We start from the raw sequence: 27,432 nt of genomic DNA, 5'->3' as shown, positions 1-27,432 counted from the left end.
TGAAGCTATACTGAAATTCTTGGAAGTTAAATTTAATAGTTTCATATGGTTTTTGATTGGAAAAATTGAATAAAACAGATCCTAAATTGAATGAAACAATATTAAAATAATTCTTTAGAACATTATTGTAAAACAAAAAAATTAGTGCTCCAAAGCACAATTTATAAACGTCCATATCTACAAAACTGTACTATAAAACATTGAATATATGTATCTTCAACCGTGTAGGATGTAGAGGGTATACTGAAATGAAACGACTAGCACTAGATAGGAAATCTTGGAGAGCTGCATCAAAACAGTCAAATGACTGAAGACAAAAAAAACAACCGTGTATGAGCTGTTATTCAGACTGTAAAATATAGATTTTATCTTCATCCACAGATAGGCAACCGTGGAAAAGAACTGACCTTCTCAACATGATATTTACCTTTTTTAGCAGTATTCTAAAAATAATTTATTTTTCCGTACATAAAAATATAAAAAAAGGATTAGGTTAGCGATAACGTTTTCAAAGTATCATATTCATCAATCTAAAATAACGAAGACAAAAAACCTTGACTTGTGTTTCTAGGTCGAATAGTAACGAAGATAAAATGGTTTTAAAAATTAAATAACAGCTCTTAAATGATTGAAGATACAGATATGAAATTTAAGGGATGATAAGTTAATATAATATTGTGAGAAAATTTCATTACAATCTTTAATGGCAAATGATCAAAGCCAAGATACGTGACAGAGGGTGCGGAAAATGGCATCTTTCAGGTAGATTGCATAAGATAGCTGCTACCTATTGTAACGGATACCATGATGCGACTTTCGGAAAATGTCGACTATCTTCGCATTTCAGATCCCCCAGACTACAAAACCACTGTCATTTCACAAGTTTATTTATACATATTCATATATATATATATATATATATATATATATATAACTGCCGTAATTTTGCGCCAATCATTTTCAAATTGATACATGAAATATAACAACCCAAAATCTCAGTCGAGTTCGTTAATGCACAAAATCGGACCATGGGAGGGCTTTTTCGAAAAAAAAAATATTGCTATAACTTTCTTATTAAGTTAAGTTAAGAATTCGTTTAAAGTTCCTACTATTTTTTAGATAAGGACCTAAAACTTATCTAAGGAAAGTCTTTTGATATCACCAACCATTGGCCCAGGGGATGGAAAAAATGGGATTTTGAAGACAAAAAACAAATCATACCCCCCCTTAATGGGCACAGTATCGAATCGGTTTAAAGTGGTCATTAGTCCCCTAAACATTACTTAAAACTTTTGTCTGAAACAATTTTTGATATGACCAACCCTTACGGAAAGGGATGATCAAAATGTTGCTGGAATTGTAAGATGGGGCTTGTCATATGCTAAACATGTGAGACTTTTTTCCCATGCAACCGTTGTTGTATTGAGTAAATTTGAAGTTTTACTTAACTTTAAGGTGGAAATCTTTTTTATCCCCTACTTAGCACTGGTGAAATCTACCTTCGCCTTCCGGCATGCCGAAAGGGATTCTTTTCTTTCTTACTACAATAACGCGTGTTAAAAATTACCATTTAAAAACATTAAACCAGAATAAAATTGTATAAAAGATGTAATGAATTGTTTTGAAATTAGACTGATAGTTTTTATTTTATAAAGCTTCAAATTTGAGTACATATCATTTCTACATCAATAATAAATTTCTACCTTTTTGATTTCATGGAGAGCTTCACAACCACAGTAAACTATTTATTTAAAAAAAAAAAAAACAAAACTAGAAAGGTAGCCATTTTTTGACCGCCTCAGTAGTTAGTCTTATACGTTTTCTTAGGTTAAAGTGGATTTTTTAAAAGTATTTTAAATGTTCTTTTTTATATACCATATATTTTTTAGCTTCCTATTACACTACTTGTAAGATAATGTTTGTGTACTTTAAAGTGAACTTTAGTGTAAGTGTAAGATAACAGTTTGTGTACTTATAAATGTGATAGTAGAAATTAAAAAATGCAGGCACTTTCTACAAAAAAATCAAAAAATTACTTTAGTTCTGTTAGAAAAAAATAAACATCTCAATTTTAGAGAAATCAATATTCACAAATTTAAATTCCTCACAATTGAAAATTGTATATAATAAAAAATAACAATAAGAATATAATTAATGATAAAGTAAAATTTAAACGCGATTGCATTCATCAGAGTTCTACTGGTTAGCAGGTCCTTACACAGCATTAGCTCTCCATTCTTTTCTATTTTCAGCTAACCTTTTTGTATGAACATAACTTCTTTCTACCTAAATATCAATGAACAGTTTCTATCTTCATCTCCCTCTTACCATTCACTATACTCTTTAAAACAACCTTCAAAAAAAGTTCTTCTGTAACACATTTCAAATCAGTTTTTTTTCTTTGTCTTATCAATCAAAGTCTGCAGTAGTAGTAGTCTACCTTCTTCCACTCTCTCTAACACCACATCATTACTAATTCTGTCTGTCCATTTTATTATAAAAAAACATTTTATTTTTGGTTATAAAATCTCTTGTTATTCTGTTGAATATATTTGGGATAAAATTAAGGAATCAAAAACAATCTCAGTTAGAAGATCGTTCACTTTATAAAAAGTAGTTGGAAAGTTTCCTTAAAACACACATTATTTTCTAAGTCTTTAATACTTAGAAGCAGACATGGTATTTTTCTAACTAACATCTAATTATTTTAAAACATAATTTTTTCATAGAGAAATTTTTGATAGTTACATATTTCATTTATTTTTGTTGATATTTATTTTCTAGCAAATGCTTCATACAATAAAAATAATGATTTTTCTAAGAAATAAAAAAGTATTCTTAATTTTTTTTTCTTATTTAGAAAAGGTTAATTTATTACACTTAAACAATAGAATTACCAAAAAAATAACTAAGTGCAAAGGAATAATATGCTTGAAATATGTTTGTAGTAGATCCATCATCTACATATTCGTAGAATAAATAACAAATTTCATTATATTAAAATAAATTATAATCTGTAACATAATTCACTGAAGATCTGATACAAAATGGTTTAGAAGATAAAGGAATCAGGGTAGGAGGAAGAAAGATGAATCATATAAGGTTCAAAGATAATATGGTTCTTTTTCAGATGAAGTGTATGAGATTCTTATAATAATTTTAGAAATAGAAGACACTATCTCAAAGTGCGGAATGAAAATTAATATTAATAAAACAAGAAATGAGGAAAAGGGACAGTAAGTCAATGGATGACTGCAAAAAGAAGGAAATAAGTAAAGCAGTACAGATATCATTTTTACAGAAGTTTTCAAAAGTGAAAATTAAATTTTAAAAAAACCATAACATTAATGGCTAAGGAAGCATTTAACAAAAAGAAATGGTTATTATGTAGTAAGGAATTTTGAAAAATTCCATACTACATAAAATGGGAGATACCCCATTTGCTCTAGTCTTTTTTCAAAATTACAAGGAATTTCAAAGGAAATTAGTCAGCATGAACTTAGGTCATATGCAAGTTTGCAAGGTTTTTAATAATTTTGACACTGAAAATATTGTAGTTTTACCAGTTTTGTTAATTAAGTAAGAAATCATAGTACTGGAATTTCAGTAGTAGATAGGTTTTAACTAGTTCTCACTTCTTTTAGAACAAATGATTTGCTGTCAAATTTCCAAGGATTAAAATTTTATTAGTGGTAATTAAAGAAAGAACCCAAAGCTTTTTTGTTTCATCACATTTAAGTTAAAATTTATTATATTATAATGTAGTTTGATTACATTTAGTCGATATAATATAAATAATTCAGATTATTCAACACCTGATATAGTGCATAACCCACCATTGTGATAGAGTGAGGGAAAAACTGAATGATACTTGTAAATTTGTCTAGTTTATTTTCAAAGAGAATCATATCCAGACACAAAAATCCAAAAGATTAAAATCTTAGTATTTTGTTTGCCTAATTAATGACTGTGATGTTCAGTCTACTGTAACTGCTTTGTCTGTTGACTTGTAAGAGAATTCCCCACTTTCTTCTTTCTTATATAATTTTGTTATATAAGATGGATGTTTAAAAGAATATGGAATCTGATCTGTGGTAGAAATCTAGGCAGCCAAATGAATTGTGCAAACAATGAGCTCCATGATTATTTCCAGTTGGTAATTTCATTTTAATGTAAGCTGAAAACTTACTTCTGAATATCTCAGTAGATTCCCAACATTACAACATTATTAGGGGAAAAATGCAAACTGGAAATGTATCATGTGAAAACAGAATTAAAGATGGTGATCTGATGCTAGTTTGTGGTACATAAAATAATCAGTACATTAAGATATTGAAACTAAACTGAAGTGTATTAAAACATATAATTTTAATAAACATATAACTTTTCTCAATTTTCTAGTTTTTTTTTTTTTTGTTTTTACATACCCATTTAGGATGAGGTTAGATAAGTGTATTATATTTTAATTATATCTATAAATTTAGCATGTGATTTTTTTTTAAATTTATGTATTTCTTAATATTTAAAAATGTGTTTATTTTTTATTAAATGGATAAATATGTTTTTTTTTTATTTTAATCTGTACATAATAATACATTATATAGAACTTGCCAAGAATAATTAAATATGCTACTCTATAGATAAAAGAGAACTGCCACTTCATTTTCATGCATGAATCAAGGTAAACCAAGATAACTCCTTGATCTGAGCAGCGTCAGAAAATGTATAATTTATTACATAATAAAAGATATATTAAGATAGATATATGAAGGTGCATATATATATAAAATAATTACAGAATAAATCACAATTCTGAAGGTTTAATGAAAATTATGCAATTAATAAACACAATTTATATACACTTTGAACTAATTGCAAAAAATTCTCATTTTTTTAAATGTTTAAATTAGTATTATTTAAAAATTCATTGAAAAGGTAATATAGTTTCTATAAAAGAAAATCGTTTAACTATATTTCAAATAAATTGGTAAGAAGTTTTTTTAAATGGTTCAGTAATTATTAAAAATGGCATCAGAAATCTAGTACGGTCCTTTCTCGTAAGCTTAGTATGAGTTGTTACACATAAACAGTTCTATAGTCTAGTTTTGGTTATTTTAAAGAATGGTAGTTTTTTTTTTAATAATTGCGTTAGTTATTTTTTTAAAGATTAAGTAACTGTTCTTTTTAATAAATATTGTACATCTATCACTATAAATACAAAGGGAAGTTTATATATGTAACCGTCTTAATATTGATCTATATTGATTCATATTTATTGGTGCAAAATAACGATGTAACACTCCATCTGACTTCTTAAGGGATTCCCAAGAAATGTTATATTTCAAACAGGTGTATTTAAAACCATAATAAATACTTCGTAATGGTATCAAGTTTAATGCTTTATTAAGGCACTTCAAAACAAGACAGTATGGTTTGACTTTTTAGCAATTATTTTATTAAATTTTAGTGATGTTTTATGAATTGGTTCTCTGATGAGATTGGTAAATGTTAACCGTTTGCTGTTATAGAGTGCTTTTATTTGTTCACTGTATCCTTATTTAATGATGTGCCTCATTTAACCAGTTAGAATATGTACAGTTCATAACATACAAAATAAAATTACCAAACAATTATACTGTCCCTGTAATAAATAAAGAGTAAACTGCTCTGTTTGTACATTACAGTGAGAACTTCAGAAACTATCTTTTTTTGCAATGAATGCACAATCAGTCACATACTGATTAAATTAAATTATCTTTATGAAGATTGCTTTATATTATCTAGTGTCACTGTTAAGTGACCAGACACACCTTGAATATTGGTGTCCCAGAGAATGGATGGATCTAAGGAAGGTAAGCTTTTATCTTTTGTAGTTGATAATGGCATCTGATTGAAGTTTAAATTTTACTCAGAATGGTTTTTCTTAAAAGGAAAATGTTGCCATGCTATCCAATGGCTGGAGTTGAATTTTATCATAGGTCTGTTTTCCAACCTGATTTGTGGTCGGTTGTAGAGAAGTGACCAAATTCCTCTGTTGTGCAACTGCTCCGTATTGCAATGTGATTTGGATCTCTTCATTGATGGCTTCTGGCCTGACTGTGCAAGCGTACTCATAGCTGCCAAACTGCAATGTTGAGAGAAAATGTGATTGGCTATTTAACTTCAATATTATTTAGCATTACAATCTGAGTGGTAATTGGGGCTTGATACATTACTACATGATATCTTTAATGTTGACAATTAAATTATATTTATTAAAAATAATTGAATGATCTTAACCAATCTAAACTTATACAATTTTTTATACTTACACTGTAATATTTTTAGCTCTATTGTCATTCTCAGTGTGGAAGTAGTGCTACTGTTTTGCTCTATACTTTTTTCAGAAATTATTGTTAGTAATTATTTCTTCAATCAAGAAAAATTCTGTTGCTCCAAGAAAATATAGGTTTCATTACATGGATGCCTTAATCAGAAATATGAACTTAAACTGTGGTCTAATGATTTAATCAATGTCTTCTAAATAACATTCATTGGTGTGTTTTTGAATTTGCCAAAGTATTAAAAGGTATTATTTTTTCTAGGATAGAATGTCATATATATTTTTTTGTCATCTTGTATTACAGTAAAAGAAACTGAAAATGTGTAAATAGGTATGGCAAAATATTATATAAAAAAAAAGTAAATAAAAGTATCTCTTATGAAAATTCATGAAGTTGTACTTACAGAAGTGTTTTTTGAAGTAAATTGAGTATTTACTTCTCTTTTACAGCAATTCTTTTAGGAGCAATTGAGGGGTTTCTGGCCCTTTCCTTAAGTGGCTGGGAAATCCTTTTAGTATAATATAAAATAAAATAGTAAATTGATTTTGTTTTGTTTTTAAATTTACACTTCTGGATTCTGGAGTTCATGGTTTTTATTATTGTTCTAAAAACGATAAATTTTCAAAACTTATACAGTTTCTAAAAAATTTATCAATAGTTAGAGGTACAGTACACAATAATAAATAAAAATCTTCTATGAAGTATATATATTATTTTCATGATCTTTACAAACAGGGCCTAAAGAGGAAGCTCTTGCATTTAACTTTATGCCAGTTGATGCATAATTTTATTAAAGTAGTTTAGCTTAACAGTTCATGAAAATCATGAATTAAACAGAGTTTTAGGGAAGCAACACAGGATTAGTTCTCATGAATGTAGATTAAACATGTACTTCCTTTCTAAATTTTAAATATCTAGTTAAAAAACTACTTCCTTTCTAAATTTTAAATATCTAGTTTTAGAAAACTTAAATTTAGAAAGAGTCATTCATGTATATGAATGCATCCAAAGAAACTGGTTTCTTAAACAACCTTTCTTTGATTTTTTTGTGAATAAAAAATTTTTTGTGACAAATTTTTAATCTAGAATTCAATTCAAGGTTCTTAAGAAGCCCACCATACTGAACTCTAACAAATGGAATCTTACTAACTAATTGGCAAAGTAAATAATTTTTTTTATCATCGTAATAAATCTTTTTTGACATTATACAAAATTATTTTGTTACATAGTATTTTATTTGTTAAAAATAACATTTATCAGAAGTCTAAAATATATTTAATTTTTATTTTGTGGCAGGTATCATCTTACAAGACATTGATTTTAAATATTTCTTATACTGGTATATTACACAATGTTTAACTCAATTTAACTGCTTAACAAACAGATTTGAGATCGGTCACTGTTTTGATTTAAAGTGATTATATCTTATTAATTGTTCATTTCAGCATCATTCTTGACAAATACACATCTGTTAACGTTCTGTTAAATGACTGCACAATAATTCAATAACTGGTTTATTTTTTGATTGTATCGCTAAATCTATTGAAGTTACACCATCTTGATTTGGTAAACTTGGTGATGCGCCAGCTAGTAAAAGTAACCTTATTACTCTTTGATGATTAAATAATGTAGCAGCATGTAATGCAGTCTCACCATTCTAAACAAAATTAAAAGAAAAAATTCAGTTTTAATGTTTTGTAAATTATATACTTAACAGCTAAGAGAAAATGAGTGTATTAATTAAACAAATACATTTTAGGTTTTCATGTGGAAGGTACATTTAATTTGAAGTATAGGTGCAGAGGAAGTTTTTAAGGCAGCAACTGAATAGACATTAATTAGTGACAACAATGTTAACAATAATTAATGTGACAACAATGTTTATAAAAAGGAACTGCCTCAACATTTGCTTGGATGGATGGTTAAATCTTGATCAGAGTAGTGTCATAAAATACAGAAGAGATATGATTAAAGTTCATAAAAGAAATATAACAGTAGTAAAATAAATAGTAGTATAAAGAAGCCACTAAAGTAAATCAATACCAAATAAAATTTTTAAGAAAATATTATTTGAAATTATTTGGGTACATATGATATGAATGATATGACAGTTCGAGTTTTTAAAAACCCTTTTCTCAAAGGGTGCAAAATTCTTTGTACATATATTACTAGATAAGGTACAAAATATCTATGTGATAAGTTAACAGAATCAAATTTAATTAAATATTAAAAATACAGACACTAGGAAGTGTTTTAATATTAAATAGAACTGTGGAAAAATCTTTAAACTGATGTAATTCATTGGTGTGTTATTCTAATCTGTTGACTGATATGATAGTTGGATATTATTATTTTTTTGCAATTAAGTAATCATCTATTTCTTTTAATAAAGAAATGCAGTTACACATAGACATGTTTGTATAATTAGACATCTTATAGACATCTTTGCATAATTGTGTTAATTTTAGATGTGTCTTTTTTTATTTTATTTTTTATTTTACTTTTTTTTTATTTTACTAATACAAGAACCCTATTTTTATCAGAGTTAGATTGGTTTCACAATTTTTCTTACTGCAAATTCATTTTGCCTTACCTTTTTGAAGGAGTTCCAAGATATATTTCAGATAGCAGTATGTATAGGTGTAATTAATATTATTGAATATAATATTAAGCACTAGGTGCTTAATATTTCAAATATATGATTTGAATTTGTTGCAGAGAAAATCAGTTTAACTGTCCCATGATAATTACCCAGTAAGACATCTACAAATTTAAAAACTCAAATCAGGTCAACAGAAATACTTCTTTAATTAGTAATAGTAATAAAAGTCGCACATTTTGCCAAATTTAAGTTTTAATATGAACTAGTGTAAACTGAAAGTGATTTTTTTATTTTGTGGTAACTGTTTGCAAATACTAGAATATAAAATGTAAAAGTGTAGTATTCTACCATATATAACAATGCTGATTCTTTATTCAGTTAGTTATAACTATACATATTCTGATAATATACTGTCTTTTATTTATTTATTTTTTCAAAGTTCTAACCACCAGGTTTGGTGCTATGATTATATCTGTTTGTAAAGTTTAGTAAATACTAATTAATCCCTTTTTTCAATGTTTGATGAACTGGATGCAACATATCTTAGCAATTTTGTCAGTTTAAGACTCCTTCTTACTGCAGTTACTCACTTGACCAACTCTTTTTATGGTTGAACACTTGTGTTCCTTTGGTAAAATCAACTGAAAGGGAAAAAAATAATGTTGTTTAATAACAGTAGGTAGGTGTGTGTTTTCAAAAAATTCTAAATGTATTAAGAAAGGAGAAGGATCCTGGGTAGTCCTGATTGGTCAGTCATAAACCTTGATTTCTCATCTGCAACATCTCATCTCAGGGAGTAGCAATCTGTAAAATTAAATGGTGTGAAGTACGAATAAAATGAATAGATGAAGCTATATTTAATAAACAGGTTCCTACAGTAAATAATGCTGGGTGTAGTATAATTGTTAATTTAGAAATTTTAATACCAATTTGTAGTGCAGAACAATTGTGGCAGTTAAATAGGCATCTTTATTTTACTTAGTTTTAAAAAATATAGGTTGATACTCAATTACAGTAGGAAATTTTGTGATGCAAACTGAGAAATGAATTTTGTGGCATATGAACAAATGTCAAGGATTTGAACTCAGAATTAGATGATTGACAAAGATGCTACCCATACTCTGTTATGTGGAAGTTGATGATGGTAATTCACAATAATACTGTATTACAAAATATATTTATAGTGTATACATTTGTTTATTGTAACGATAAACCAGAAAGGGAAGGAGGATGACCCTAAAAGGAACTGTAGTACCTTTGGGAAACAGATGGTTTGTCTATGTTAGGACCAATTTGAACTTTTCTTATATGCTATTTGGAATTTATTAGTAGTTAATGATGGTAGGAGACTTCCTTGGCACTATTTGAGTATTTCTTACAAGCTTTTGGAAAATAGAGCCCTTACTTATGTTTCATCAACCAAGTTCTGCAAAGAAAGTAGCTGTTCCACTGCCTTCCCAACTTGTAATCCCACAGAACCTAGCCAAAAAAGAAAGGATAAGATTTTTGAAAGGAGGAAGAGGATAGATAATTATGAAAGGGATTGTAAGCCCCTTGAGAGATCAGAGCAATTTGTTTGTTGCCCTCTTTTAAATTTTTAATGATATTTACGATAATATCAATGATTTATTCAGCAATCACTTACAGGAAGTAAACCCAAATTAGGTTTGTATTTAAGTAGTTCTTGAACAACATCTATGTGTCCTTTATGGCAAGCCTTGAATAATGGAGTCGCACCATTCTGAAAAATAACAGAAAAATGATTAATACACATTTCAGATTGCATTTAAAAATCTACTTGTTTTATTTATGTAAAATTTCAAACCTTTTTCATTTCAAACAAACTGTTTAAAATACCAATACAATTGACATTAAATTCAGCTTACACTCTGGTTACCAAGCATGATTGAGTTATATGGAAATTTTTAAATATACGCATAAACAAATTGCAATCTCTAATTACAACTATTATGATTTGTTAAAATTAATGTAATCAATAGCCTGTTTATTTATTACATCACTTTTCACTATTCTGGTAATAACCAATACTTCCATAAAATACTATTCTCTTATATTATATCTGATCTTTAGTAACTCTTCCATGTGACACCTCAATATGTTTACACAATCCTGATCCCATTTCATTCTCAGTCTTCCTCTCTTCCTAGTCAGCTCCATAGTTCCATCCTTCATGTAATTGCTCCACCTTTATTTTTCATTCCCTCTCAATTTACCCACACATTTGTTTTCCTCTCTACTCTTCTGACCTTCAACATGCTCCTACTCTCCACACTTCTCACCATTCTCACTTTTGTAAAATTACAAATACTCTTATAAACTTTCATTAAATAAAGTTTGAAATAAACTTTAATGACTGGCTCTGCAGCAGTATACAATTTTATTCAGGTAAACATTTTTTATACAAAAAATTTGTTTATTTAAAATAAATTATTACACTTTTAAGCAATTCATATTAAGTATTAATAATAAAAAATGAATATTTCATATCTGATTCATTTTCATAAATATGCTTTGTAAAAATTGTGTGAATTGTATTTGGCAAGGTTCTTTACTAACCACATAAATTTCTTCTAACAAAAAAAGTTTTTTTTTTTTTGGGCTCCAAAATTCAGAATTGTATTTCTGGAAAATCAGTATTACCAAAATTCCTCAGTCTGATGGCCTTAAGGTCATCTCATACTTAGTTCATGTGTCAATTGTACATTCTATTCACATTTATTATGTTCAGGATGTACTGAATACTAACATGGGGCCATTCTCTATATGTGAAAGATATTTTTGCTGTTTGAAGGAATGTTACCAGAGTCTTAGCATCACTGGACCCTTAGACTGAGTGTTGGAATAAATTTATTGAGGTAAACATACATATGCTATATTTTATTTACCTATTACAATGCATTTCTTTAACATTGTGGTAACCAAGAAGAATTTGAAGTTACAGTAATACACATGGTTACTTAACCTGCTCTGTATTAGGTACAATTTTACAATAAAAGTAGTCCATGGTATGAACACATGTCTTGGACAGTGTAAATATGAAAATGGAAAACTTTCAAATAAAACATGTATTTTATTTATTGGATGAATTTTCATAATGCGTTATTGATAAGCGAATAGAATATATTTATATATTCTATATAAATATATAAATAATATATATAATATATATTATTATATTATATTATTTATATATATATATATAATAGAATATATTTGAATTAGCCCAATGAACTAAATTTAAATGATATTTTGTTATGAATTGATATTATAAATGTGTTTTTTACTTTCCTGGCTATAGCAATAAATGCTGCTACAGCTATAACAGCAAAGTATACAAATCAATCAAAAAATTTAAAAAACTTGGTCTTTTCTTTAAATTTTGTGCCTTAAGGAACATCTAAAAAAATTTTTTTAACAAACAAGTAGATTTAAATAAATTGTAAATCTGCAAAAAAATGTCTATTCAACTGCTCCCAAGTCCACAAATCTATTTTTGTCAGACAGATGTTTGTGCATATGTATATGTTGGTCTGTATTTGGTATTATAACTCTGGATTCTGCTGACCGATTTTCTTCAAACTTTGTAGACAGGTACTATTGTTAGGGGAAAAGAACATATTAAATCTTTGCAAAAATTTGAAAAGGGATGATGGGTTAATTTAGCAAAGTATACAAAGCAATCAAAAAATTTAAAAAACTTGGTCTTTTCTTTAAATTTTGTGCCTTAAGGAACATCTAAAAAAAATTTTTTTAACAAACAAGTAGATTTAAATAAATTGTAAATCTGCAAAAAAATGTCTATTCAACTGCTCCCAAGTCCACAAATCTATTTTTGTCAGACAGATGTTTGTGCATATGTATATGTTGGTCTGTATTTGGTATTATAACTCTGGATTCTGCTGATCGATTTTCTTCAAACTTTGTAGACAGGTACTATTGTTAGGGGAAAAGAACATATTAAATCTTTGCAAAAATTTGAAAAGGGATGATGGGGATGTTCCCTGGGTGAGAGAGAGTGGCTGAAATAAAATTTCAAATCTTTACTTGGGCATTTAGCAAAACCTTTTTCTTAAAAAAGTTGAAATTTTTTATCGTAGATTACCAAAAAAAAAATTTAATGTTCACCCCCTCCACAAAAATTACTTTATAATTTTAATTTTTTTTAGCTATATCTTGCTTCAGAAAAGTGAGTTTTATGCATCTATATTTTCTATCAGTTGGCCCTCAAATCACCATTAAAAGTTTTTGCCCATTTCACTCCAATGATTAATGTAAGAAAATATATTTTCTTAATATTTAAAATATTTTTTAAAATTCTTATTTTAAATTTAAATTCATCTTGCAAGTTACTCATTGGATTTAGAATGTAAAAGCCTTAATTTTTTGATACCCTCACTGTTTAGTATTTCTTGAAAAAAATTTTATCCCCCGTTCTAGAAAATTACAACTTTGTTAATTTACATTATGACACTATCATTGTATTTTTTTACTATATCTCTTTAAAATGTTAGCTTTTTAAATTTGTTATCACCAGTTAGTAATTATTTTCTTAAAAATTAATTTTACCTGATTGCTTCCCTTGAGTATGGGAGTCCCCAAAATGAAAAAAAAATTTTTTCAGTTACAGACCAGTAATTTTTTTCAATACACACCTAACATATTTAAAAAAAAAATATGAACATAAATAATCATTTTATAGAAGAGATAAATAATAACAGATGGCTTTTCTCAGCAACAACTCAAAAGGTCTAGATATTAAATGCAAAAATAGCAAAACTCAAGTATTAAAATTATTTGGATCTGGAATTATTTCACTCCAGGAACAATGCCAAACTCAATTAACAGAAATTCAAATAATGTCAAATGGAGGACACTATTATAAACTTAAAAAGCGGAATATTATTCTATTACTCGAAATAAATATAAATGTAGCAGCTCATACTATTGTAAAACTTGAATTGCACATGGACAAAGAAAAAATAAATAATCTTGAAGAAATGACAAATCTGGGAAATTCTTAGATGAATTTCAGCAAGAGTTGATAACAGTAGATGCCAAACATAGAGCATAACTGATAGTCATATCAACAAATCTATATTCTATATTCATTTACTGTACTTTTAGTTATTGTATATATTTGGAAAAGAACAACAAATCAGTCAAGATCTCAATTGTCCCACTATTCAACTTAAATTAAATCCTCCACAAGTATACAAGTAATTAGTTTTTGTATTTATTTATTTAACTATGTTTTATAAAATTAGAAATAAATATTTTTACATAAAAATGAGGAAAAAATTAATAATTTTGGTTATTGATTTTCAATAAAAAGGAATTATATTATCATAAAGATATAAATATAGCTTAAAATGATTGAATTACACCATAAAGTTTTTTTCAACAATGAATTGCATAACTTGACTGACATGGCCATGAAGGTTACATTGCCAACTTTTTAAACGTGACAAACCAGGCAGGATATTATCACTTGAGAAACATAAGCAGCAGAATCCACACTTTTTCAAACTATATAAACCTTTATAAACTTTTGAAGAAAACCTGTTAACGATATAATCAAATAAATTTTAAAGATATAAAAAAAATAGCAGTTTTGAAATTTAAGTAGAAATGAAGCAAAACAATTTTAAGTACCTTTGATCAATGTAACGCATTACTACCTGCAAGTAAAGAATGTAGGAGTTGCAAAACTATACTTGTTTTTTAGAGAACAAGAAAACTAACACCTAAATGTACATGAAAGTCCACCCTTCAAAGAAGTAAATTACTGTATTGTGTATCGCATTAGTGTATTGTGGTTTTTAAAATTTTATTTATTTTTATGTCACGAGCTGTAATTTGTATAATCCATGTAACTGTAAATTATATTAATTTTCTAAAATATGTTTAATTGATTATATGTTTAATATACCTGCTGGTTAAAACCAGTAATAATATTACTGGTTAATACCAGTAATTTATGTAAATGTATATAAATAAATAATACTGTATACTCCCACCTTAAATGGATGAGACAAATATGTCTTGAAGAAGTTGTCAGAAATCTTTTTTAATGCGATTGTTATAGCAACACGCTTTAAAATCCATCTCTGCTATAATCAGTATGTACTTGGTGTTTCACTCCAAAGCCTTAACATCTGCCATATATCTATTCTAGTCTATAATTTTTTATGTAAACAGATTTACTTTTTCTGTTTTGGCAAGGCCCATCCATACCACTTTACATCATTTTACCTTTCATTTTAGTACTTAATATTGTGAAGTAATGCAATCTATACTTAGTTGTGTTTGTAGAACGGTTACTTAAAATTTAATTAAATAATTTTGGTTAATCATTTTTGTTCATTTAATAGTCAGGCAGTCTTAAAATTTATATACTGAATCATGTTTAGAATTTATAGAATAAAAAAAAAAATCTGGCAAAGGGTTGCATAACTTTCCTGGATTCAGCCTTGATAGACCTTTATTTAAATTATACCATAAGTTTTTAAGTATTGATGACTATTATTTTTACTTAAGTCAAACAAATAAATGATGAAATAGAAATAGATTTTAGATAAAATGTTAGAAATCCATTTTATACAATGTTTCTAGAGATTTTGATGATTATTTCACTAGCTGGTACCAAGTGTAGCAATGTTACTTCATGAAAAAATTAATTACCCGTTACATATTTCTCTTATAAGGAAACAGTTTTAAAAATCTCACAAATTAATATAAAATATATTTAATGGTATTAGAAGAAACTAATAAATGTGAAATCAGGTACCACCCTACCTGCTTGTCTGTGGGGTTGCAGAAACTATAAATTATGCAGTCAGACAATTTTGTGTCTATTTTCATGCATAATTTTTGCATTCCACCTTGTGGTTTTGCATTCCAAGTGAAGTGGAACTTTCACTTACAACTTACAGTGATGTTGCAGCTGTTTATCAGTCAATTTGAATAAATTAGGAGTCATTTTGTTCACAATAAAAGACTTGAACAATTTATCTAAAAAAAATTATTTGATAAAATGAACATTTATAGAACTATTAATGATTAAAAATACTAATCGCCATCATTTTGGAATTTTCAAACTTCTCTTTTTTTTGTAAAGATGTTTTTGGGTACATATTCAGTTCATTAAATTTTGATTCAGTTCCTTAAGTTTGGCTGACAACCTGCATAGCTATTGGCCAATTTGGGATAGCAGACAGAAAAAATGAAGCGAGATAGGACTTTTGTCCATATGATCTTTGTTGTTGACTTTGAATTGTTTTTTTTGTTGTTGATGTCCTGAATCAATCCCTTAAGTTTGGCTAATATACTTACCAGGAATGTTGTGAAACATCGACATTCACAAAAAACTTGACATCAGAATTTTGGATCAATTTATACCCTTGTATAAATATAGATATATAAATATAATATATTTAATTTTAGGTATAAATATAGATATAGATTTAGATATACCAGGGATATCTCTAAAGTAAAGACCGCTGGAAAATTTCTCTCCTTAAGGTTGGCGAACCTGTGTCGTTCATGGCCATGCTAGTAATGTACACACTTCATTGTTGTCTATAAGTTATCGCGTTGTAGTATCTTTGATCACGTGTTGATTATTACGTTATAAAATGAATAGGAAAATCGATGTTGCCGCCGACCGCGCCATTCAAAATCTGTGACGTATGCGGCTGACCGACGACGTCGTCCTGCTGCACGTCCACATGTTGTGGGTCCTACACGTGATTTACTGAGAACATTTGGATGGGAAATTTTAACTGATCACCACCATATAGTCCGGACTTAGCTCCTTCTTATTACCATTTGTTTGGGAAATTGAAAGAATTTTTGAGTGGTAAGCAATTCGTGGGTGACAATGAACTTAAAAGTGCTGTTAATCAGTGGCTAAATGGACTGGTGGCAAAAGAATATGACAAGGGTACGTTGAAGTTGGTGTATCGCTACGATAATTGTTTTAATTCATGTGACGATTATTAGAGAAGTAGTATAAGGTATGTGATTTAAAAGAAATAAAAAAGTATTTATAAAGTTTTCAGAATAAATCTTTTTACAATGAAACTGTCTTTACTTTAGAGATGAACCTCTTGTAGTTGCTACATAGCGGCAAAAAAGATTTAACTGGGAAAGTAAAAGTATTAATAATTACATATATGTGAACAATGGCACGTTACATCCATCATTTATTAGTAATTTGTGTAAATTTGATTTTGCAGTTTTGTTATGTTAGTCATAAACATTTTATAATTCAAATTTCTTAGTTAATTAAACTTTTAATGTTAAATGTGTTCACTAAACAATAATAACGAATTGCTGTAATAATTGGAGTCTTTTTAATCTATAAAAGTTCAATTTTAATCCATATTTGATATAATAACATTGTTTTGAAATGTGTATTGGGCATATAAGGCTGCTGCATACCTTCTACTTACACAGTTGTATTTGTGATAAAATACTTATTTACATTACAATACTAATTCGTTTAGAATGCAGTAAATTGGTACCAGTTAAATAGGCTCCCTTTGTTTTCTTATTTCTTTTGAATGTATATTATGAAAATAATAGTATGTAACTTTTTTTTATCATAAAAATACTTACTCTTCTGAGTGAATCAACTTGTGCCCCATATTTAAGAAGAAATCTAACAATGCAAGCATGATTCATTTGTGATGCTATCCAAAGAGGTGTTGCTCCATCAAGACGACGTTGATCAACTTTTGCTCCATTAGAGAGTAATGTTTGTGCAACTTCCAAGTGTCCATTCTGACTGGCAATGAATAGTGGACTTGCACCGTCCTGTTAACAATCAAAAGATATTAATACAAGGGCTATTACAAAGTTAACTTTTAATTGCTGCTAAAAAAAAACTGAAGAAAAAGATTCCATTTTTCTCTTTAAATAAATTTTGAGGTAAAAAATGTCCAGTTATAAAGGTAATGGAGAATTAATTTTGAGTTACCAAATTCTATTGAACAAAGGCTGAAAAAATGATAGTTTGTAAAAGAAAAAGTTGATTAAATAGTTAAGCATTTTTTTTTTACTGTAAAAATAATGTTTGTAAAAATAATAAAATAATGCATTTATGAATTATGTGATAATAATTAAATTAGATAATGATAATATATTATTATTAAATAACAATATATTATTATTACTTATGAGATGAAGACTGGAAACTACAAAGAACAAAGGAGAAGATCTGAAACAGGAATGGATAGAGACAGTGGTGGCATAAGGGACCTGCCGCCAACCACAAAACCAGGTGGTGGTTATGAATTTTGAGTACATAGACATTCTCATAGCAAATTTTGTCTTATTAAGTCAAAGTCCTACAATTTTTGTGAGATGTAAATTTGAGTTATAATAAACATATTTTTAGTAACAGAGTAAAATTTTGTTTTACGCAGGGAAAATGTTACTTAATTCACTGAGTTTTGGCAACTTTTATTGTTTTTCTATTATATTATTTTTAGTTTCCACTCATTTTTCATATTTATTCAAATTCATACTTACTATAGATTTGTACTCTTATTTATTGTATTGCAATGCCAGCTTTCACATGCCCTCATTGAAGAACTATTTTTCTGTAAATCCCCTCATGATGTATTACTGTAATGTACAGATTTACTCCATTTTTATAATTTATATTTTTTTTCTATTAATAACAGATAACTGAAGTATCACAGTGCAGTAGTTCTGTTAATTATAAGGTAGAACAGAAATTAAAAGGATCTAGTCAGGAATCAAATGTAGGAATAGAATTAAAAGAAGACCCAGTACTGATCACTATACCAACTTGTTAGTTGGCTTATTCATTCAAAATATATATTTTGTTGTTACATCAGTTTTAATTTGAAACTATTCAATTCTATAGGGTGTTCAACCTAAAAGAGGCACCGTTACTTAGTTTAGTCTACAAATACTTTATTGGCAAACACTTGTATAATAATTTACAGAAGGTGTTGAAAATGATGTCTTTCCACTTCTACGCACTTGTCAACATGTTTAACCGTGTTCCTGACTATTCTTGTTAGCTGTACTCTGTGTATTTCCTGGATGGCAAATGTTTGTCTTCAATTCTTGGAGGTGTGGATTGCTTCTATAAACAATTTATTTTAAGTAACCCTACAGAAAGAAGTCTGGACTACTCAGATCAGGTGATCTTGGTGGCCACAATCCTTCAGAAATGACTCTTCCACCGAAAAAATCCTGCTGCATCTACAGAGTAGAGTGAACTGTATGGCAAGTGGCACAGACCTGTTGCAAACAGCAGTCATGCTCATTTTTTTGCAGGAAGGCTATGAATGGTCGGATAATTTCTTGGTAGATGGCAGCATCCACAGTTTTTTAAAAAAACAAGGGTCCTATTACTGTCATCTTGAAACCACACAGCACATGCCTATTTTTTGTAGGTGTAGCAGAGATTCAAAGAAAATGTGCAGGTTTTCAGCAGCATGTTAATATATACCTACCAAGATGAAACCAAGCTTCATTTGTGAAAAAAACACTTGATTTAAAATGCCAGTGTTGCTTCTAATGAAGTTCTTTAACCATTGACAGTAGTGAACCTTTTTAGCATAATCAGCATTAAGAAGCTCATGGAAAACCCGCGTTCAATACGAATAGCATTTCAGCATTCTCCTCACTGCAGTATGGGATGAACCTAGTGAAATGCTCTTTTCCTGCTTAGTCTCCACAAAAATTTATGAGAAGATCTTGTAATTGCCATTTTAATGTCCTGTACAACCAGTGTCGTTAAAACTGACCTGTATCAGGCACGTTTCTGGTCTAACACCAAACCTGTTTCACAAAATTTTTTTACTAACTTCTGAATAATATTTCACACTGGTGCTTCCTTTTTAAATATTTCCTTGAACTTTCACTGACACACAACATGAGATTTTATCTCTAAATAAGTTAACATAACGAATACATGTTCTTCAACAGTGAACCACATTTTAACAAACAAAAACACACGATTATGTACCCCAGTTCAAAAGCCAATGATGGACCCAGAGTGGCAATACTCATATGTGCATGCAATAAACAGTCCTCTCCACTCCAGCTCCAGTCATGCCAACATCTTCCAAATTACTTTACCCATCTCACACCAATACATGCATTTTAAAATAAAATATACATTTAGTATAAAACTGAGTGATGGGGCCTCTTAAGTTAAACACTGTATTATTACTTACTTTCATAGAAGCATTGATTTTGGCACCATGGTGAAGTAACAAATGTATCATTTTAAGATGTCCGTATTGGCATGCCACAAATAATGGAGTACCACCATCCTAAAACATTGATAAATAAAATTAAGATGAGTAAAGAATAGAAATATGTCAAAAATTAATTACTTTCTGAGGGACTTAATTATATTTTCTTCATCTTATTCTCCTTATACAGTGTAATAAGTTTTGTTTCTTTCTGGCAATAATTAGATTTACTAGATGATCTTGAAAGTTATATCAGTTGTCCTTCATAGGTAGTGATGACTTCAGAAAGTACATCCATTCTATAAATTTTTCTTAATGTAGATAACTTTTTCAAAAATAAACTAATTTATATATGCTCTTAAGCATAAAGACTGGTGTTAACTGATCAGTTTCTTTCCAACAGCTGCTACAGAAAACCTTAGCAGCACTAGAAAGTACTCCCACTTTCTTTACCTTGATCCCTAATTAGGTATAATGAGAATTTCTTTGGGTTTAATTGACTAGTGGATAGATGAGGTTACAGTACTTTGCTTCTGGGTTTATCAGAGGATACCATTCTCCAGTCAGAGCCTTCAACAATTGACTAATATGCTTATTGTATAAAACTGATCTGCTCCTCCAATAATTTTGAAAAATTGTTCATTTCTCCCTAAGGTGATGATATTAAGAGTACATATTACTTTTAATTATATTAGCGTAAGTTCATTGAAAGGAGAAATGAAAGAAAAAATTCTTGTATTATTTTTGAGGGTAATTTATTATGAAAATTAATGATGTGTAAAACACATGTTTTTACTAACTTACATCATACAATACAGTAGTTTTTATTAAGCTGCATTTTTAAAAATATATACATATTATCTATTCTAACAATGTGATGCAAAATTTATGCTGAGTTAGTACAGGGGGAAGGGTGCTTGTTTTTGCTGGTTGTTGAGTAATTTGTTGGTATTATGATACCAATGTTGTTGTCAACTAGCAGAGCTAGAAAAACATGAATATAAGATTCATTGGGTTTTGACTTCTCTCTCTCTCCCCTCTACCTCTCAACCTGCTTATATCAGTATATAAACTGCTCTTTCTATCTCTGCTTTTGCAAACATAGTCAAATTTTTAATTAAATAAACCTCAGTACAGTTTATTTTATACATTCTGTCCCAATTGTCTGTGTTCAACATTATTCAAACTAGATACCATTTTAAGCAAAGATACCTTTTAGATCCTTATTTTTCTTAATATTTTTTAATGATCTACCTCACTTAAAACATTCATTTTTATTCTCCTCACAGATGACAACTGTATCTATATCTAAAGATAATTATTTAAAAGGACTTGGATAAAACTATTGCTTCTGCTTCTCAGGTAGAGGTAACATTGCTGATTGTATGGGTAGAATTCCCATTTATGATAATAAAATTTCTGATTATTTTATCAGATGAAAACTTCTCTCAGGGTGATCAAATTGATTTTGCACAAACTCAAACTGTATTGTTTTGCTTTGAAGCACCTGAATAAAATACTAAATTTGTCACCATTATTAGATATCTGTTATGCTTATGCATATTCCAGTCTGAAATATATTATCTTCTGAGGGTCCCTCAAAAAGTTAGAACAAGTTTTCTAGATAAAAAAATGTCAGATCATTGTTTGGTGCCCATAAATATGAATCATATAGGTCAATAGATAGAAAATTAAAAGTGTTACCTTATGCATGTGATTACATTTATGAATATGCAATCATTGGTAAAAAGATAGACTGTTCTTAAAAATTTCAGTTATTTCAGCTATTCTTAAAAATAAAAATGTCCAACTATCAGACTAGACAACAGAACTGTTTTCATGTAACTCAAAATAAGACTTCAGCTTACAAGAAAAAACCTTATTATGTTTGTTGCCATGTTTAATAAATTACTGAACCATTTAACAAATTTTCATCTTGGTTTAAATAAAATAAAAGTAAAAGATCTATTTCACAGAAACATTAGGAGTATTACTGTATCAATGCATTTTTACATAACTCTAATTAAAGAATATACAAACCCTGAATTGTGCTGGTACATAAATATGTGTTCAAATAATTTTCATTAACATCTTCTGAATTGTGAATTATTATGTAATTATTTTTTTATATTTTTCATCTTCATGTACTTAAATTAACATTATTTTCTCAATTTATATTTTTCATTACACTGACAGACAAAAAAAAAATTTATGTTTCTCTAAGTGCGATACCATTTCTTGAACTGCTTTTTTGCGTACATTACAGATCTGTAAATACAATTTTTCTATCACCCTTAGTTTTAAATAAGTTATGCTTAAAAAAAAAATTAAGGGAAAATATAGTTAAAATTTATAATTTTGCATGGCCATACCTGTGTTTGAATGATTTTGCTGATGCTTTTCTTTTACAAGTAGGCTCAGGCACATCCCAAATAAATGTCCAACAGTTAGCATGCTAGCATGTTAGTATTTCATTTCCCTTTATAGGGGCTTTCCATCACCGAAGTCTCGATGGAAATGTTCACCATGTTTCTCACTTACATCTCTGAGATTGTCCAGGAAAAAATCAAAATATGAGTAGAGGAAATGTATTTTGAAAGACATATTACATTCCATAGCTCTATATGAAGTAAGAAGTTGATTAACAATATTGTGGTAATTATCAGATTTTTGTTTGCCGAGAAAATTTTTGCAAACATCTTTAAATGAAGCCCAAGCTGCATTTTCTACATTGACTTAAATTGATCTTTGATCAACTCTCTTATTTGAAGACCAACAAATATTCCTTCTTTAATTTTTCCTTCACTTACATTCAGAAATTTCCGACTGATGTACAAAAATCTGGGACTATCCTTCTTCATTGCTTTTACAAAATTTTTCATTAGCCCTAGCTTTATATGGGAGGGGGGTAAAAATATTTTTTTGGGTTCAGTTAAGGGCTCATGAAGAATATTTTTCCCATTTGGAGTTAAGTTGTCTCGTTTCTTCCACTCTTTGATAACATGTTTATCCTTAGCTCAGCTGTCCCATTTGCAAAGAAAACACATGTACTTAGTATAGCCTAACTTCATGCCTAACAAAATAGCTATAACTTTCAAATCACCACATTTGTTACAGCTATGTTTTTTATAATTTATTTTTCAAAAATACGTTTCATCACATCGTATGTCTCTTTCAAATTAATACCACACGCAATTGGTATTGAAGGATATTTGTTACTGTAGCAAAGCAGAACCACTTTTAAACCATATTTGGACGAATCTATGAAAAGGCGCCAGTCCTCAGGTTTATTAACTTGTCCTAAGTGCAACATAAGGTCATCAATATTTGTGCAATAAACCAAATTATTTTCATCAATAATGTACTGAGAATGTTCTTTTTGTCGGCTTCAAAAGCCCAAAATATTTGTATTTTTTTAAAGTAAATTCCAACCTTGCTGTCTTGATCCTATCACTTCAGCTTGATTTTTTGATAAATTTAAATCCCTAACCAAGTCATTTAATTCACCTGGTGATATAAGATGTGGCTTATTGGAAGATAATTCAAAATCAAAATCATTGTTGTCTTCTTCAGTACTGCCTTGTTCTTCATTGGTGCTTTCGAAACATACATTCACAGGTGACTCAGGAACTGGAATAGTTTCACTGTGAGGTACAGGCCTGATTGCAGATTCCAATGAAGGATATTTTACAGTATGTTTAGATTTTTTACAAATTCCAGACACACTTGTTAAACAAAAGTAACAATTGGTTACATGATCCTTTGGTTCACGCCAAACCATAGGTATACCAAATGGCAAAACCTTCGATGTACCTTTCAGCCATCCTCTTAAATATACGGTGCATAATGTATGAGGAGCCCCATGTCTTATCCTGATCACCAATTTTATGTTGAAAGTACAAATGATATGGTTTTTTAATTAAAGATGTGATGTTTTTTCTATTTGATTTTACAGTAAACTCACCACATACATAATAAAAGGCATCCTTATCATTTACACAATTTTGAGGCATTATGACACTGCACTGTTAACAAACTTAAGACAGCAATAAGACTGAATAAAATTAATTCATTCCTAAATCTAGTGCTTACTACAAACAACACAGCTACATTTTCAGCTACATGTTCTGAACTGCACAGACATGATTAATCTTGTCCATGAAGGCTCACTCTTTAATATTAGATATGATGTCATAATATGTGATTGTGATATCATTTAATTCTTTGTCTAGTATTGTTTACTTATAGCTTACAAATTAAGTTAACAAAGTTTAACAATAAAAAATGAGCTAACAAAATACAATATAGGAGCTTAAAATCCTAACTATATGTTGATAAATGGAAAAATCCTTTAATTAAAATTAAAACATTTTTCAAAAATGGTGGGTGATAGGAAGATTCTGAGTTCATATTCGTTTTCAGCATCAAAAAACAGATTAAAATCATGTATTGCATGTTAGGAAACAAAAATTATGTTTATCAGTGTTATTAATATGGATTTTAAACGCAACTATATTTTTATAATTTTATAATTACTTGTACATCATGTAATGTTGCTCTAATAACAATTTTACCATGGTTTCCCTTGAGCCATTTAGGAAAGTGTTGAGTTCCTATTTTTATCTGTGGAATAGTGTATCTACTCATTCCTAATGTGCTCACTGTAATGTATTATTATTATTATTATGTATTGATCAGAATAAAAGATTTATTGTCACTGCTAAGAAACATGAATATAAGAACTTTCAGGTTGTGATTTAGGTTTACCCAAACCTCATTCTTATTCTCTCTCTCTCTCTCTCTTTAATTCTGCCTGTGGCATATGTAACCTGGTCTCCATGTCCCTGCATTCGCAAACATTAGTCATTTTTTTTTGTATTAAATATCTTCTTTTTTTTTTAAACCTCTGGGTCCACAGTTAAGTATTGCTTCAGAGGATGAGATGAATGATTTGTAAAATGTGTGAAAATGCCACGCCTGACCAGGATTTGAACCTGGGACCTCTGGGTGAAAGGCTGAGATGCTACTACTCGAGATGCCACGGAGGCCTGCTGGATTAATTGCCTAATTTAATAAAACTGTTAACAGTAAATTCTTCTGACAGCATTGGGAAAATAGCACCACCAGTCACTGAGGATATGAACCCAACTAAAAACTGGTGCTGAAGTAAACTTTCTAAAACAAAAATTTCGTTCAGTTTACTGTAATGAAAGTCAAAAATTTTAATTAATATTTTAACTGTCGTAGACAAGACATAGCAGATCGTTAGAGTAGCTCTTAGTTTTTAGAAAAGCATTAAAAAATTGGAGTAATCTGTAAAGATTGTTTCGGTGCATTAGTAAATATAAAAATGAATATTAACTAAAATACAGTTGTTAACAACTATAATTAATTTTGTTATAAAAAATATGTTGCATAAAAATAATTAAGTAAGCATTACATGAGTTTAAGAATGAATCACTGCAGTAAAATAATTATTCTATTTGAAGTTGTTTTAGTGAATACACAGGTGTATGTTTAATGGTGTTAGTGCCAAGATTATCTTTAACATAAACATCCTTCCTTGCTGTCACTAACAATGATTGACTGTCTTTCCGCTTCTCTAATGGATATACTTTCAAAGAAGAAAATATAATGAAAGTTATTTTTTAAAGTTTATTCTTCTAGTTGTTTAGTTAATTTCTATAACTTGATGTCCATTATAATTTATTTGATTTTAGTATAATTTAATAACTTAAATATTTTATTATGTTATCAAATCTTTTAGATGAATTTATTAAAAAAAAAATTTTTTAAGTTCAGGAAATACTCATAAATGTTTGAAAATTAAGTTTATAAAATGTTTTTTAAAGCGATTCTAAAAATTTAATGGCAAATTTTAACAGACACAAGAGATAAATTCTTTTGAAGATGAAAAAGCATTAATAATATGTCATCATATTACCAGTGTGTGTAATTTTTATAAATAATATTTATTCATTTTTTTCTAGCAAGCCTATAACCAATTACCATCACTCTACTACTATTTTTTTTTTTTTTTTATGTAATTGAATTTTGTAGCATGAGAAAAAAGGTGTGAAATTGACTGGGATTTGAACCTAGAACCTTTCAGGTGAAGGAGGTTAAACAAGAAAAAAAAGAAGATATATTAATTTATAAGGGATGGCTGAAATATAATGGACATTCGCTCATAATGAAAAGAGATAAAACAAATTTCGCATAAAAGGACATTTTATTTACAAAAACGTACATTTATTCTTCCATGTAGTCACTATTTGCAGCTACATATTTATTGCAACGGTGAACCAGTTTTCTCATTCCTTCAATGAAGAATGCTGGCAATTTTTCATGGCCTCACTGTGTCCTTCAATTCATCATCTGTGATGAAATATTGTTTGTTAATATTCCTCTGTAATTCTGGAAAGGAGTAAAAATTACAGGATGCCAAATCTGATGAGTATGGAGGGAGTGGAATAGGTTTAAATTTCAACTTCATGAGAGCCTTGGTGGTTGTACATGATGTGTGTGACTGACCAACTACTGTGTTTCCAAATTATCAACTCTGTAGATTGTTGAACTTACACATCCAAGGTGATAACATCTTTATGTTTTGTACTGAATTTTCATTTGACCTAGCTTTCAGGTCATGTGCATGTGTTTGGAATCCAGAATACTCTCACAAGAATCTTTTTTCAGAGGGTTGCATTTTGAATTTTTTTGAATATGGTGTTGGTATTCCACTCTCTGCTATTTCTTATCACCATAAACTCTTTTAGGTAATGAAATGTCCGCTAGCGTTCACATTTTCTGCTGTTAAAAATTCAATTACTGTGTGTTGTTTTAGGCTTGTTGACATATCAAGCATACTTAACTCTATAAAAATGGTGATTGACAGAAAGTGAGAGGGCACTGGCCAAAACATTTTGAAATATTAGTAGTAAGGGAATAAAACTACAACATAGCAGCACCTGTTGGTTTGTGCAACATTTTGCTCTTCCATTTCATTTCAATATACATTATATTTCAGCATTCCTTCTTATAAGTAAACATTAATAAGATACATACTATTTTTTATTTTTTTTTTTTTACATTTCGTTCTGACACTATGGATCATGTTTGCATAGTTTCGACTTCTTTTTCTTTTCCCCAAGGGTTTTCATTTTTTTGCTCTGTTGTTGTCACCTTTCTTTTGTCCATATATTCAGTTTTATACCCTTTTTTCTCCCTCTCTGGAAATTTAGATTCT

General features: G+C 28.9%; 1 protein-coding gene across 3 annotated transcripts in view; it reads right to left on the bottom strand.

The window, feature by feature from the left end:
- Positions 1–7,586: 7,586 nt before the first annotated feature.
- LOC142324064 (uncharacterized) overlaps positions 7,587–27,432 on the bottom strand; it is a 282,969-nt gene continuing 263,123 nt past the window's right edge. For 2 of the 3 annotated variants that reach the window (XM_075364678.1, XM_075364680.1), the window contains 4 exons: positions 20,166–20,264; positions 17,566–17,763; positions 10,571–10,666; positions 7,587–7,980 (listed from right to left, as the gene is read on the bottom strand). In XM_075364678.1, the coding sequence (XP_075220793.1) occupies positions 7,795–7,980; positions 10,571–10,666; positions 17,566–17,763; positions 20,166–20,264 (579 nt within the window). In that variant the 3' untranslated portion in view covers positions 7,587–7,794. The remainder of the gene's footprint in view (positions 7,981–10,570; positions 10,667–17,565; positions 17,764–20,165; positions 20,265–27,432) is intronic. The other variant, XM_075364679.1, reaches the window with a different exon arrangement.

The sequence above is a fragment of the Lycorma delicatula genome, chromosome 4 (assembly GCF_047948215.1).
Source record: "Lycorma delicatula isolate Av1 chromosome 4, ASM4794821v1, whole genome shotgun sequence".
Lineage (NCBI taxonomy): Eukaryota > Metazoa > Arthropoda > Insecta > Hemiptera > Fulgoridae > Lycorma > Lycorma delicatula.
Note: the sequence above shows the minus strand (reverse complement) of the source record. Positions and strands in the feature narration are given on the sequence as shown.